Here is a 16,137-nt window from a genome sequence, read left to right as displayed (position 1 = left end):
CAAGCAAAAACACAATTTCTACATTTAAACAGATCATCCAAACACATAGCAACACACACACAACAAAACACACATAAACAAAGCAAAACACACACACAAACACAGAAAAACACACACCAGCAGCATACACAGCAAAATGTAAATCTAAATATATAGATTGTTCTCAATATTGTCATGCATGAACGATATTGTATAAATATAAGAAATATCTACACTAAAAAACTACAGAATCTAAAAAAATCGAGAAAATCTCCAGCAAAATGATAAATCGAGCAAAATCAAAAGTGAAATAAGTAATAAACTTCATCCAACCTTTCTTCGATGATGCTTGAGCGTTTTCCTTCGACATATTCCAGAATCGGATGATTTTTCCTTCGATTCAAATGCTTTGAAACGCGATTCAGAGGGTTTGATTGTGAGAGAAATTGAATGCAGGGTTTTGAGCATGAGAGAAATTGAATGGAGCGTTTTTGTCAAGTTTCCTTCTTTCCCACCAAATTTTAGAACGAAATGACAATTTTGCCCTTAATATATCCGAAAATGATAGTTTTATTTGATAAAATGATAGTTTTGTTAGATTAAATCTAGACCACACATTTTAAAAATGTGTGGTGGAGATTTAGTTATAGGGTTATCACACAAATTGGGGTTATCATTATAATGCACCCCTATATATATATATATATCTAATATATAAAACTGAAAGTTATTTTTTAGTAATCTATATTATAAAATAACCAATGAAGTGTCGAATTAGAGTCAAACAAATAGAACGATAAAAATTTTATCGAGTTTTCCGGGCCAGCCTATCGAGTTTTCGGGTCTGACCCTAACGGATTGCGGGTTAATCGGGTGCATGTTAATCAGACTATAATTTTAGTGGGCTAGAAATTTTCTGCCATATAACCCTATAAATTTGGTGGGTGGTGGGCTATATTGACATCCTAATTGTAGGAGAACACTTAAGATTATTTTTACTTCGTTCTAGTTCCTTATAAAAAATTTGAATTTTAAGATGATAAAATAAGTTTAATTCTTATGTATTTACTAAATTATTTTGTTATTATATGAATGTACTAATATTAATTCTTTATATTCTTTTAAATCTATTCAAATCTTAATCATAATATTGAATTTTTATTGGATTCAAGTTATTGCTCATTTCTAATTATTAACATTAACGATATAAAATCAATTATAAAAAAAATAAAGATAATTAATTTTCTTATTATACTAATATTTTTGGATGTTACAGTTAATTGAAGCACTGTATTTAATCTGTACAAATAAAATATCATTAATAAATAGACTTCCACTAATTTCAAAGAATATAGTTTACTCTTATTGTGGGGCGAAAGTGCAAATTCTCAATTGAATAGTTTAATGTTATTATGGGGCGAAAGTGCAAATTATCATAGTTGAATGACCTATAAAAATAAATAAATAAAACCACGGTTTTAGGGTTATGTTCTCATAAACTCACTCTTAGTCATAGCGGAGCAGCAGCCGTCGAAGAACGCAACACACCGCTGCTCGATTCCAAACCCTAAAAATGGTGTGTTCCTCGATCTAATTCGCTCTTTGTTTTCTTGTGTAATCTTTTAGATTTGTAACTAATGATTGGAGCTGCAGTCTCTCGTAGCAAACGAAGATTTCCAGCACATTCTGCGTGTGCAGAACACCAACGTTGATGGCAAGCAGAAGATTATGTTCGCCATGACCTCGATCAAGGGTATTGGCCGACGTTTCGCCAACATCGTCTGCAAAAAAGCCGATATTGACATGAATAAGAGGTTTGGCTTTCTCTCTGAATTAATGACGTCTCACTATTCTCAGTGTTGATTGTTCCACCAATAATATTGTAACTATGTGCTATTCCAGTTTCATCGTTCGAATTCGCACTTTCGATAGTCTAATTGCTGAGGCGATTTAATGATAGATTTCGGTAGCTTTATATAATTGTTTTGAACACGGCGAGATTTGCTCAATTTTGTTGCACTGTTAATAGAATTTAAGTTTGAATCTGTGTGTGCTATTCCAGAACCTTGTACTCTTTCATTAATTGGATTGCTGAAGGGAATTTAATGATAGATTTTGTGTTGTGACTAACTCTTTGTTAATAATTTAGATGTGCCGATGAAATATTTTAGTGTTGATAATTTGAGTTTGAGCTTTGTTGAACACTCAAGATTGTTGTACTTTGTTCCACCACCAATAGATTTAAGTTTGAGCTTGTTGAATCCTATGCTGTCTATTGCCAGTTTTTCCATCTCTATTGGGATTATTTGTATATCAATCTATTAAATGAGAATAAACAAATGTTATGCACTGTAATTTGTACTCTTGGCTTAGATTCCACGTCTGTTTATGTTTAGTTTGAGCTCATAGGTGTTTAGGCATTACGATTTTGGTTTTTCTGCTAACTGATCATAGTTAATTATTGTTTTACATTGCCCCATAGTCTCTAAATTTTGTATATCTTTTTTACCTAGAATATTGGTATGGATGCTGAAAAGTTGGTAACATATTGTTTGTAAAAACTATCAACATTTTAATCTATTGGGACTATAGATAATTTCAATTCGTCATGTGTTGGCTCATGTGTGACAATCAGATTTTGCTCAGTTATAAATCAATCCAATGGTCTTAAACTGTCTACATTGCTGTCTACTTTATTGAAGTTCTTTTGTTGGAATGCTTGACTAGCCTTCAACTCTTTGTCTACTTCAATTTGTGGTGTGAGTTGCAAGTGATCTAACTGTTATTTAATCTTTTGCAGGGCTGGTGAACTCTCTGCTGCTGAAATTGACAGCTTGATGGTTATTGTCGCAAACCCCCGCCAGTTCAAGATCCCTGACTGGTTTTTGAACAGGAAGAAGGATTACAAGGATGGCAAGTTTTCCCAAGTGACATCCAATGCTCTGGACATGAAGCTCAGGGATGATCTTGAGCGATTAAAGAAGATCAGGTGTGATTCTTTACTTGATGTTCTTACTCTATATCCAACTGTTGCTTATAACTAATTGTTTTTGTGTGCGCATTACTTTCAGAAACCACCGTGGTCTCCGTCACTACTGGGGCCTTCGCGTGCGTGGACAGCACACCAAGACCACCGGTCGCAGGGGAAAGACTGTTGGTGTCTCAAAGAAGCGATGAGCGTTGTCACTTCATATATCTCTTTGCTATGGATACTTTTGTTATACGCTCTGTAAGAGATATGAACAGACTCCTCATGTCTTCGTTTTGGATCCCAATATTGGGTTTCAATTTTAATTTTGATCATGGTTTTTAAGACAGTAAATCTGGTAAGGAACTTGTAGGCTGTCTCTTTGTTTCTTTAATTTTATACATTTGGAGTAATTTATTTTCCATTTTATCGATGGTTATTATGCGTTTGTTCAATTTTAAATTGAATTAGAATATCTATCTCTTATTTTAAACTGGACTCTGGATAATTGCAAATTAACATTAGGCCGATGCAGCCACTTGTTCTTGGACAAAAGATCGAATTATCGTTGAGTCATAAAATTTGAATTTTTCTTCACTTCACCAATGTTTTTAACTTGAAATTTTGAATTACAATCACATCATCATTTTAACATCATTCAACCCTTGCATGCATTAATTTGAATAAAGTGATTTTTACATGGTACTAGTACGGTATATATCAGGCTATTATCAGCATTCAATGAATGTTGCGAGCGAATGAGTTAGAACTTAGAACCATGATCCAGATCAAATTTAGAATATCAAATACTCCCTCCAACAGTCCAACGATGATCCAGATCAAATTTAGAATATCAAATACTTCCTTCGTCCGAGGTAGTTGATAGGTGAATTTTAAAATATTTAACCTCTGATTGCTTGACACAATCAAGTTTTGTTGAACTTCATTTAAGTTTCTATAAACTTTATTTTGAATAGAAGAGATAGGTGAATTTTAAATTTCTTTATTTGCCAACATGGAATTTTAAACTTTACCATGTAAGTTCTTTAAATGTTTTGAGCGTCCGACGCGTCGGGCGACCGAACTTCGGTTGTCCCACCGATCGATCGATCACCTACAATGGGCGGGCGATCACGGACAAGCCCGAAAATTGTCGATCGGGTGGACGAGTGGAAAACCATTGTGAATGCTCTAATCAGCACTTCTACATTAGTACTACTACATGGTTTACTATTATCAGCACTTCGGTGCTTAGTATATAATCAGCACTCCGATGCTTATCCCCATTAATATCCTTTCAATTCTTTTTGGGATGGAGGATATCTATAAATTTAAATATTACTCTCTCCGTTCCAGTTTAAGAGTAAGATTTAGTTACGACACGGGTTTTAAGAAATTGATTGTGTGTGTAATAAATGAAGTGAGGTAGTGGTTGTTGGAGTGTGTAATAATTGAAGTGAAATAGTGGAAAGTGAGACCCTTCTGACTTTTTGTATGTTTAGGATTTTGTTTTATTTTATTTTTTATAAAAGTAATGACATTTGAGTGTAAATTTCATCAATAATGTGGTTAAATTTTATGTCAAATATGATAAATTTTAAATAGAACTCTTAAATTGGGACAGACGATGATGACAAAATAAGACTCTTAAACTGGAATGATAATGACAAAATAAGACTCTTGAACCGGAACGGAAGGAGTATTAAATTGTTCGATCCAAACTCGAGTCGAGTCTGAAGAATAAAGATAGGTGAATTTGTAAAATTCTAGATTTGCCACCTGGAAGTTGAAAATAGTGACAAGTGGGTAGACTCCACCGCCAAAATCCCCTAAAAATACAATCAATTTTCACCCTTAGTAACAGGTAAAAATGAACAAGGAGACGGAGAAGCCAAAAAAGTTCAAAGCCATCAAATACGGCGACGTTTTCGACGTCTCCGGCGAGCTAGCCGCGAAAGCCATAACACCACAAGACGCCGCTGCCATGGAGTCAGCGGAGAAGAGCGTGTTTGGGGAGACGCAGAAGAGCGGGATGGCAAGCGTGATGAAATCGGTGGCGGAGCTCAACGAGGAGCGCGGCGTAGTTGGGCACGACGACACCACCGAAGCCATTAGGGAAGGCGGAACTCAAATTACAGAGACCACCGTCGTTGGCCATCGTGTTATTTCCGAATCTATCGGCGGACAAGTTAGTTATTCCTCCCTCCGTTCCTTATAAATCGAGTTATTTATTTTTATAAATTAACTCTCTTTGTTAATCCGAGTTTGAAAAGAAGTGTCTTAGTTAACAAAGAATGGAGCGAGTGCCATTTTCTAATTATTATTTTCATTTCCGACCCTTCAATTTATTTGATGCAAAACTAAATCATGTCATTTTTGTGTAGCTTTTGGGGCGATTTGCTATGGATGAATGATGATCAAGAATTCGTTTTACTATATTCTTGCTTTAGTCGAATTACTATATCATATGTAAACTTGGTTCTATTTCTTTTACAAGGAAAAATAACTCGTTATAAATTTTGAAGTATCTTTGTTTTTAGTTTTCAAATTGTTGGGCGATCAATACTCAAAAGATGGAGACAGAATGAAACACGACGGCAAAAGTGAAATAAAAATCAAATCTTTCTCTTTCGAATTTGATTTCAGAGTGACGACGCCCCACCACCAAATTTACTACTCAGGGTCGCAATCTAGCAGAAGCACTAACTAAACACATTAAAGATCAAATTCTGTAAAAAAATCACACAAATTTCATCAAGATGCAAACAATGGAGCTCAGATATGGTTCATTCTATGCTAGTCATATAAGTACAACACACAAATGGAGTAAAAAAATGCCATGCTAAATAGAGTATCCCCAAATGGCTTCACCATTCTTCATAATCTCCTTCCCCCACAAACATTCCCAAAAACTTAGATAAATTCCACCCAAAACACAATGAATTCCCACAGATTAAAATTCAACCTAAAAAAAAACGAGTGACTTCAAGATTGAGCTTATTTTTAAAATTTTTGTTTTTGAAAAAAAACCCCAACTTCACTAACATCCCAATCACGCCGAAATTATTTAAAAAGGGGAAATTAAAAAATTTTGCAGGGTATGTGTATCACAAATAAGCATTTTTCGAAATTGAGAATTGGAGCTTTAGAGAAAAGGATATAATAATATGAAGTTACTGTACAAGAACAAGCCTTTCCCCGGTTTTCCCCAAACCCCCACCGTGCTCCGCCCCTTTCGGTACGGTCACCACTGGGTCGCCGTTCTCGTAGGCGGCGGACCGATCCCGCGTGGGGGGCGGCAGGCGGAACCGCCACAGATCGAGCTCGAATTCGGTCCCAAAAGGTAAGCGCTTTTCCCCTTTTTGACGATCTTCGTGACGCCGGGGTAGATGCGGGGCGTGGGCCCCTGACGTCCCCCTGATGCGTCCGTGGCGGCGGTGAATCGGATCACGCCGGCGTCGTCGCCGGACGTCGGCGTCGGAGGGAAGGGCCCCAGGATTTTCGCGAAGATGTGCGGAGCCGCAGAGTTTCTTCTCCCGGCAGGCGTTGGCCTGAGCAGGGCGAAGCGACGTCTGGGGCGTGATGTTGAGATTCCTCGGCGACGGGTGAACCTTCTTGGCGGCAGAAGATCAACAATTCAAGGGAAAATTAAATTAAAACTCAGATTAACGAAAAGGGGGAAAGGGAGAAGGGCAGGAATTAAGGGTGGCAGGTAATAGCGGCAGAGTTGGAAAAAAAAGGCAGAATCGTGCCCCCTCAAAAAGGAGAGAATTCGTAAAAAATGGATCACATTCGTTAAAAGATGATCCTTCCCGGGCCTTTTAAATTTAAATTAATTTTTTAATTTTCGGCAGGATCAAGAAGCGAATATTTTAGAATAAGAGATTTTTTTTTTTTTTATCTTTTTTTTTATTCATTTTTATTGTTTCCTTCGTCATTTTATGAATTGACATAATTATCCCCCTAATTTTAAAACTCAATTATTTAATTCTTCAACCCAAAATACTAACTCTTCTAGTATATGAAAACAAAAAAATTCATAGCTTACGAAATCAAAATTTTCCGTCCACCCTCCCCTCCTCCTTCTCTTACACCGCATATCTGATACTTTTACAAGTTAGCACTTGTATTTGATGCAACACTTTTATTTTTACGCGTATGCTTGAAGATGCTCACACTGCTCTCTCATACTCCGCCATAGTCACATTAAATTCATTTCTTTAAAAAAATTAGTGGAATGTGGGATAGATTTATTTATATTGGTTTTATAATAAAATGTGAGTGAATTGAGTTAGTGGAATGTGGGGCCTCTTTCTTATTTATGGTAAAAATGAAATGTGACTCTTAATTGGGGACGGATCGAAATGGAAAAATGTGACTCTTAATGGGACGGAGGGAGTATTTTAATTTTGTGGATTTGCTTTTCTTTCTCACCTTGTCACGTTTTTTAACACATAATTTATTGAATAAAAATCTAATCTTATGAGCGCGATCGGCGAGGTTTTTAGAGGATAAATTTTTCAATCTTTTTGAAATAAAAATCTAATGCGAATAAAATAAAAGAAATGGGAGTAGATTAACCGTGTAATCGCGTAAGTGTATTTATTTGTTTTCGGAAATTTTAGAAGAGAGTTTTAACGATGGGTAGAGAGGAATTCAGGAATTGGGGGTCAAATTTTATGTAGGTAATTTGGTCAATTTATAAACTATTATGAGGAAAATTATATGAAAAAGAGGGAACATCTTTTGGTCCCGCAGCTTTTCTTGAAGATATCGTTTAGATTAGTGACTTTGAAAATATCATTTGAGGTCCATCAACTATGGGTTAATATCATTGAAATGCTTTTTCTCTTTACGGAAGAGTTTTATGGGGCAATCTACTCGATAACTTAAAAGGGTATATATTTTTAATAAACTTATCTATACTCATATTTTTTATAAATATCTTTATAATATATTTTGACAAATTTTTAAATATAATTTGACGTGATATTATCGACAATTTATGCTGACAAGTAAAATTGTTTTTCTTCAACTTTTTATATTAAAGAATTTTAAAATTGAATAGAAGAACTTTCTTTAATAATAAAGTATTAAATAAGGATCTATTCTTGTATGTCACAAAATTAAGTGATAATATTGAAAGGTCAAATATATTTAAAAAAATTCTCAAAAATATATAGTAAGAATATTTATAAAAAAAAATATGATAAAACTAAATTTATTAAAAATATATACCCTTTAAAAAATATCAGGGTATTTTGTTCAAAAAAAACTTGGAAATAGTAAAAAAGTACTTGAAAATGATATTAACCTGAATTTTGAAAATGTGTATTTCCACTTTTGTTTAAAATGATCTTAACTGGCAAAGTTAAAATGGCAAAAAGATGTTCATATGAAAATGAATAAGAAAAAGAGAAATTTTTTTAAAATCCTTATTCTAAAAAATCCAGCATGCCTTAATCCCACGTATATTAGAAAGGTCGTAGTGTCGACCCCGTTTGAAGGTCGTGAATATGATCCCTTTTCCGAATTCTCTCCCATAAAAAGTGGGGCATTTGAAAAGTTAAAAGATAATTAAAAGATTTAGTGATATATATTAGGACCTGGCTTGTTGAAGAAAATCCAAGAAAAAATATAGATAACCGTCCCCATTTAAGATATCTTCTTCTTGATCATAAAATTTGTCTAAATTTTGACTGTTCTGCGGCTTTTAAATGTAATGGAAAGTGAGTTGAAAAAAGTTAATGAATTGTGGGTCCTAACTTTTATATATATTAGTTTTATAATAAAATGTGAGAAAGAATGAGTTAGTCGAATATGATCCGTATACCAAAAATGGTAAAAGTGAAATGGAACAAATTTTGGGGGCGGACGGAAATGAAAAAATGGGAGAAAAATTTTGGGTGAATGGAGAAGTAGTATTTCCCATTAACTTTGGAAATTTTATCTACCGATAGATCTATTTCGATCAGCTTTTTTAGCTTATTAAAATATTATCTTCCTTTTCTCCTATTTTAATATATACCACATTTCTTCTCCAATTAAACACATTAATCGATAGCCGCGCACTTAAACATTATTGTAGAAAGAAATGTGTCATAGCACAGACGGAGGGTAGTAAATGCGTAATGCGATCAGTATGATATTGTAATTGCACTTTATAGCGAAGGCGGTCTTGAAGAAGGGGATGGACAAGCAAGCATTGGACACCCTTAGAGCATACCCAGCTAACTTAATGTGACTCGGTCTCATCTCGTGCTTGAGCTAGCATTGGTGATGACTCGGCGTCGAATCGATTGTTATTTTTTTAAATTTGGAAAAAAAAATTGAAAAAAAATTAAATTAATGCTCCATCTAACCTGAAAACTTCTGAACAATTGGTTCAGCACATATTTAGCCTATAATTGGTAAAGTAAGAGAGATAAATGAATATAAGTAGTGTTAGTGGAGTGTGAGCTTGAGATCATTAGTAGTGTGCATTTATGATATAGTTGTAAATAAAATGATGTGTAGGGGTTATAGCGTTTAACTATTCCAAAATTAGAAAGTTAAATGCTATCGAGAGACAAGCTAATAAGGAAATAACTCATACTTTTCGGGGGACAAAGAGAATGAAATTTTTTCCACAAATTTACCGTTTTATGACGGTTTATCGATTTTTTTTTTTATTATTTTATTATCCAATTAATCTAAGAATCGTAAATATCTCATTGTTATACATTAATATTTTTTTTACTATTATTTAATTTTTGTTTTTACAAAAAATATTATAGAATTTTAATTTTAAATAATATTTCATCTCAATTTAAAGAAGTAAAGGTCAATTTTGGTTCTAAACATATGTCAAATACAATTTGGTCCATAACATTCACTTTTTGAAATTGGTCCTAAACATTTGAACGTTAACGAAGTGGTCCTAATTTAACCGGAACGTTAATTTCGACGGCAACCAATTAACGTTTTTTTGACTTAATTAAGTATAATGATGCATAATAATTCAATAAAATTAAATAAAAATTTTTAAAAAAATAAAATAGAAATTCTCACATCTTTCTTCCTCTCCTTCCTCTCTCAGGCGACCTTTAAATTCATCCCCTCCTCATCAATTCTAAAGGTTCCTCCTGCAAAATCGACTCTCCGTCTCCACATCCGATTCCATTCCCACCCCCTCAAAATCCCAAAAATTCACCTACAAAGACCTCCCAAATTTGCCACCGCCAAATTCTCGACTCAAGAAGCCCTCATGCACCTCGACTAGATCGACATCCTCTCCCATCCTCGGCACCCCCTCATCAACCTTTCTACTCCACCAACTCCCACGCCGCCTCCCCGTCAATTCTGAGCAACGACAATTTGTTACTTCCTCTACACCAAACCTGCCCCTCGCCGGCCCCACAAACCCGATTAGCTCTGGACCGCGGAGCTGGATATGGTGAATCCTCGCCATTGGTGGTGGATTGGCGGATTCCCCATAAGAAGTGGAAATTCATGGAAGAAATGATCCAGGCTCGCGCCAGATCGGGGTTGGGGTATGGTGTCGGCGAAATGTGGGTCGTCGAGAGAGGAGGTTGTCGATGGGAGGTGGCGAGGTGTTTGGGTGAGGAGTCTGGGTGTGGAATGAAGATCGAATCCTTGCATCATGGGGAAGGATGTGGAAATCGTTGAAACGCTATTGAAGAATCAACAACTAGAGTTGGGGTTTGAAACATTTGATGGAATCAATGGTTTAGGCCTACAACTACAAATCGGGGATTTTAGAATTGATGGGGGAGAGTGATGTTTTGGGTGTCCGGGAGGGGGGAGGAGAGGAAGAGATGGAGAAAATTTTATTTTAGATTTTTTTATTTAAATTTACTTTTATTTTAATTAATTACTAATTAAAATTTTGCTAATTACCGGGAAAAAAAATTGGGGAACGAAAAAAAGGCCCAAATGAAACGTTTTCGTATGTTTAGGCCCAAAACCAAACGCTTTTATATTTTATCCCGTTTTTAAAAAGTAAATTTTTTTTGAAAAATTTGGTTTTTGGCTAGTTGGGGAAAATTCTTTCTTTATAATTAAATTTTTTAAAAAAAAAAATTAAAAAAAAAGGGAATTTTAAAACCATAAACTAAAATAAGTTTTGGTGTAAAAATCTTCTTAACCAACCCCCAAACCAAAATCTTTGGTTTTTTTGTGAAATAAACCCAAAAATGGTGTTAATAAAAAAATTTTTGGACAAAAACTCAAATATTGTTAAATTTTAAATTTTTGGGGAAAAAATTGGGCAACTATATTTTTTGGGATATCCAAATTGGATTTAGGGGTCTATTTGGGAAAGGCTGAGATGATATAAAACGGAAATGGAGGGTTGCAAATGTTTGTTTTTAAAAGATGGTGTAGAGATGTGATGAATTGGGGATGAATTGGGGATGAGGTTTTGGGAAAAAATATTGAGATAGATTTGGAGCTTTTTATGCACCTCAATTCTTGGGTTATTATTTCTCTTTTCTTTTCTACATTAACCACAACTCTTAGTGCAATAAAACACTCTTCTTAATTTTCCCTTAATTTGTAGTATTCATTGTTTTCTTTAAAACAGAATAGTGAGACTATATATAACAAAATTACTTCATAAATAATAAAATAAAATTACAATTTCTATAAATTTAAATATTATAAATCTTAAAAATTTTAAAATTTAAAATTTATAATAATTACAGGGTTATTAGAAATGTTGATGTAGCACCTCACCAACACCATCGCCTCTTCAGAGATATACTTCTTCAACCCACTTTTGTTGGCCTTCTTGCCCTTTTCCATTCATTGATTTCATAGTCATCAATGCTCACCTCTCCAACGGGATATCGTTCGACCTTTTATCAAATAAGGGAAGACGTATGAGATGTCGGTTTCTCACTCCAGGGGATTTTAGACCCAGTTCTTGTTGGAGAACCATTGAATTTTGGAAGTGAGAAGGATATGGATTGAAAGTGAAAAGAGTGAAAAATAATCAAGAAATGAAAATGAGTGTTTATTTATAAAATTTTTTGGTTTATTTTAAAAAAGCCCCCCGGGCTCCTCCGTGATTTTCCCTCCTTACAACGCACGTTGTGGTATCTCCTCATCTGCCCCCAACGCCCTCTTGTCACCCCCCCGTGTGGGGGGGAACTCAAAATCTAAACACGCTGGTGCTTGGGGGGAAGGGGCGCATCCGTCCCGTGGCCCCCCAATCCCCTGTTCCCGCGTGCTCTTGCCCCCCCGATTTTCTTAATGCATCGAGCACGCCCGTCCCCGACGGCGCGTGGCATTTTTTTATTGGTTAAAAAATAGCTTTTATTATCGTTTAATTCCAAAATCATAAATTCAAATTATAATTTTTAAATCAAAACTCCTTATAAAAGCCTTAAAACCTTTGGGGAAAATCCCATAGTGAGTTTTTTTTAATTTTTTGAATTTAATTAGTAATTTTTTAATTTTTTGGATGTAAATTATGAAATTTTTTTAATTTTTTAGGAATTTAATTATGTTTTTAAATTTTTAGTAATTATAATTTATTTGGGTATTTTAAAAATTTTAATATGATGGGGAAAGTTTTTATTTAAATTGAATAATAGAATGATGAGATCTTTGAATATATTATTCTAAGAATATATATTGAGTGTTGTGTTTTTCAAAAAAATAAAGGGGTAAAAATAAATAAAAATGGATCTCCGGCGAGATGGAATGGGAATCCGATTAGATATTGTTCGGAAAACCCGTGGTGGGCAAAATCGTCATAGACATTTTTTTTTGGCAGTTGAGTGTGATGCTTATCGCCACTTCTCACGGATAATAATATCAAGGATAAAAGGGTAGGTTAAATTGGTGAATTTGGGAGGTCACGCCGTTCCTAAGGCGACATTTAAATTCAATTGTGAGTAGTTTGAGATCCGTTTTTCACATACAAATATTCACAAAACAAAAATTCTCACTGACTGCTCTCTGTACTCAACTTCCAATGGCTCTCTCTCCCTAGAAGAGAGCAATACCAGACTCCATAAACTCGGTTATTTTTGGATAGGAAATTTGATTCGAAGATTGCGCCTCCAAATTCAGGTTAGTTTCAATTGTGTATCTGTTTTTCCCAATTCCATTTTTTTAATAAAAAATATAGTGATTATGTTTTTTGTGATGTTTTTCTGTGTGGTGTTCACAGATCTGAAGAGTGAGATTATAGTTGTCGTGAATAAGCACATCTATAGATATATGTTTCATGCTTTGGAAGGTTTGGCTAAAATAGAGGTTGATTTACTGAGGTTTTGGTGGTTATGGCGGAAATCTAAATCTGCTGATTGTATAAGTTTCACAGGCTTAGGATTGTAAAACCGTTGGTTTTTATAGATCTCTTGTTTTAGTTTGTTAGCTAGGATTAGCGCAGGAGAAAGTGGTTTTAGTGTGAAAATTTGCGAGAAATGGAAACATTAGTAGTTGTTGCTCATCACAGAAATCATCAGTACCATGGCAGAAACCGTGGCCACGGCTCAAGTTCAACAAGGTTTGGGTCATGTTCACCACCTATGGGTGGTTTTCGAGGAATTAATTGTAGGACATTTCATTCCGGGGAAGGATTGCTCTCACCTCCACCCAAATCTTGCTCGAGTAAAACAAAATCCCCTGTTACTGAAAAGGCCTTTTGCCCTTCCTTGTCGCCTAAAACCTCTTCCCCATCTGTTTGTGAAAAACTTGTACGCTGAAAGGAACCGCTAAAAGCAGTTCTATTCCAATACCTATGAATATCAATTTTGAGAGCAGGGATGAGGGGTTTCAATTTTCTGAGCTCTGGGCTGGACCTGCTTATTCAATTCACCTCCCCAAGTTGTTTGCCAGTGCCTAAGTTCACACTGAAGCCGAAAAGAAGTATTTCCCTTTGACTTACCGATCAGGCATCAGAAATTGATTTGCCTCCTCTCTCTCTCATTCTGCACCTGCCTCCCCTAGAGAGCGAGTCCTTCCTCCTATGATTTATTTGACATTGTTGATTCTGCGACGAAGACCCTTCACGCATGCTTAATCTTGATATTGATGATGAATGAAGAATTGGTGGTGGTGGGGTGTAAATAAGGAAAATAGCTTGCTGTGAAGCTCAGTAGTGGTAGAGTTGAAGTCTAATAAAAATGATCGCGTGTGCGTGGATGGCATGATAAAGCATTGGTGTGTGGTAGTGCTGGAACTGCATTTCATTGATCAGTGATCTCCATATCTCTGGGGACTGTATTTCTTGTTTGGCTGGGGATATTTGGTTTGGTTGCTCGGACATGGAACTCACATATGGAAGTTGTGAAATGGAAAACATGGGTTGATGAATATCTAATTAGTGTTCCTAGTTGAGTACTTATGGTTCAAGTTCTTAAACAACTGAATTATTATTGATCAAATTTTTTCAGTTCGGGGAAACTAGATGCTATCAAAAGTGGCAATTTCAGCTTTCCATTCATTTCTCCTCACCTTTCCCCCATAGTCAGAATATTAATGTACATATACTGCATAACCTAACTTGTTTTGTGTCAATAGTTTACCTTTTCTTCTCTATACTTCCTTCCCAATCATCTGCTTAGCCCCTTGCACTTTCCTGTTCAGATACTCTTGTATTCTCGCACATTGGCTGTCTGAGTTGTCTGCATCTTTTGAACCTTCTTCCATTTTCTTTCTTTCTTCTCTGCTTAGAGATGTTACTGACTTCTGATCTAGGTTTTCCCTTCGCCAATTTTCTTGGTTTTAAAAAGAAAAGGGAATGGGAAATAGGGAAGTCGATCTTTCTCTCGTAGTACTTCAGTCCAATAGTAGTTGAGTTTGCTCTTGCAAGCTTCGCCTTTCTTCAGTATGAGCTTTTTTTTCTTTTATTACCTAGATGATCCTTTCTAAGCAGGTTTTACCTTTACCCCTTTCCTGCTGGTCTTTAGTACTATTGACATTGGAGATTGTTGATTATATGAAGTTGTTTCCAGGTAATTATGTTTTGTAATTTTTGTCTATGAATATTTATCTCACTTGTAGAAACTAATGTAATGCTCATTCCTTCTCTTGCCAGTCAGAGCTGATGGAACATAAATGCTTCTGGAGGCTATTCCAGTATAGCGTATCGCTGATCTTTATAGGTTGTGTCTTTTGTTTTAATCAGTGTAGTAGTCTGTCTTTCTCTATGAAGTCTGAACATCTTTGTGTCATGTCTGAGTCTTATGTTTCTTATAGTTGTGATCTCTTTCCTATGTTTTGTTGGAGATGTTGTCTGAAAGCAAGTTATCCTTCCATTCTTGATTTCAAGTTATCGTTTAGTTTATTTGTTTTGTTTTTCTAGTATGTTATGGTTTTATCATTTGAGGAGCCATTGAATGTAGCTTTTGGTGTCGTCAAATAAATGTTTGCTTATAATGATGGAAAATATTATATGGATATTTGATGGTTGGTTACATTTTGAGAGCTTGCATGTAATATGATTCTTCAATCTAATTCATCAGTCAAAGTGATTGTCTTAACTGGATGTCATTCCAAACAAGTTTTACATATTTGAAGGTGCAGGTGGAATCAACTTATGTTTGTGTTTTGCTTGATTGAGCATTCTAAAATTTAAAGATTCGAGAAGTGCAAATTCTTTGATTTTACTATTATTCTCATAAAAATGAAACTTGAACATAACGAAGTTGTGAATATTCCATGACATGAATCAGTGTTTTGTTCAGAAAGGAAAATAGAATTAGCTAGTTTCTCGAAGTGCCCAAATCATTCATAATCACACCCTTAGCCGAAATACTTAAAATGCCCCTGGAATGATTGAATATCGATTCTTTTTCAAAGTAGCTTTAGGGGATGAATTGATGGAGTATCATTTAACGACATAGTTGGCTCATTATAATTTCCACAATTAAAGTAAACAGCAAAAACTTTAATAACACCGATCAATCATTGATATATCTCAAAAAGAAAAATAAAATGAAAGGTAACCTGCATAACGTAAATGTCTTTATCCTGTTGAAGTTTTAATACGTAAATTACTACCGTAAAATCAATGTATTGAAATCTGATTATGTATTATTTTCTGAAAGAAACACTACGAGATTAGAACTTAAAATATTATTTTAGAAGTGGAACTAAAATATTATTCCCAAAATTGGAGTATATATTTTTGTGAAGTAATAGCATAACCTTACTTATGTCCTAATTTATTTATT

The 16,137-nt window shown here is 34.9% G+C and overlaps 2 protein-coding genes and 1 long non-coding RNA gene across 3 annotated transcripts; all 3 read left to right on the top strand.

Annotated features, from left to right (window-relative positions):
• Positions 1-1,460: 1,460 nt before the first annotated feature.
• On the top strand, positions 1,461-3,376 carry LOC125199907 (40S ribosomal protein S18). The gene is made up of 4 exons (XM_048097761.1): positions 1,461-1,555; positions 1,633-1,793; positions 2,780-2,968; positions 3,051-3,376. Exons 1-4 carry the CDS (start codon positions 1,553-1,555, stop codon positions 3,154-3,156), a joined length of 459 nt encoding a protein of 152 aa, XP_047953718.1. The 5' UTR covers positions 1,461-1,552; the 3' UTR covers positions 3,157-3,376.
• A 1,425-nt stretch (positions 3,377-4,801) lies between these two features.
• Positions 4,802-5,471, top strand: LOC125199912 (late embryogenesis abundant protein D-34-like). Its single transcript, XM_048097764.1, has 2 exons — positions 4,802-5,135; positions 5,332-5,471. Exons 1-2 carry the CDS (start codon positions 4,818-4,820, stop codon positions 5,359-5,361), a joined length of 348 nt encoding a protein of 115 aa, XP_047953721.1. The 5' UTR covers positions 4,802-4,817; the 3' UTR covers positions 5,362-5,471.
• Positions 5,472-14,858: 9,387 nt separating this feature from the next.
• LOC125199914 lies at positions 14,859-15,182 on the top strand. The gene is made up of 2 exons (XR_007172642.1): positions 14,859-14,916; positions 15,000-15,182. It is a non-coding gene; the product is annotated as an uncharacterized LOC125199914 (long non-coding RNA).
• Positions 15,183-16,137: the final 955 nt, after the last annotated feature.

This window comes from Salvia hispanica, unplaced genomic scaffold (genome assembly GCF_023119035.1).
Source record: "Salvia hispanica cultivar TCC Black 2014 unplaced genomic scaffold, UniMelb_Shisp_WGS_1.0 HiC_scaffold_731, whole genome shotgun sequence".
NCBI lineage: Eukaryota > Viridiplantae > Streptophyta > Magnoliopsida > Lamiales > Lamiaceae > Salvia > Salvia hispanica.
This window is presented reverse-complemented; position numbering and strand designations above follow the sequence as displayed.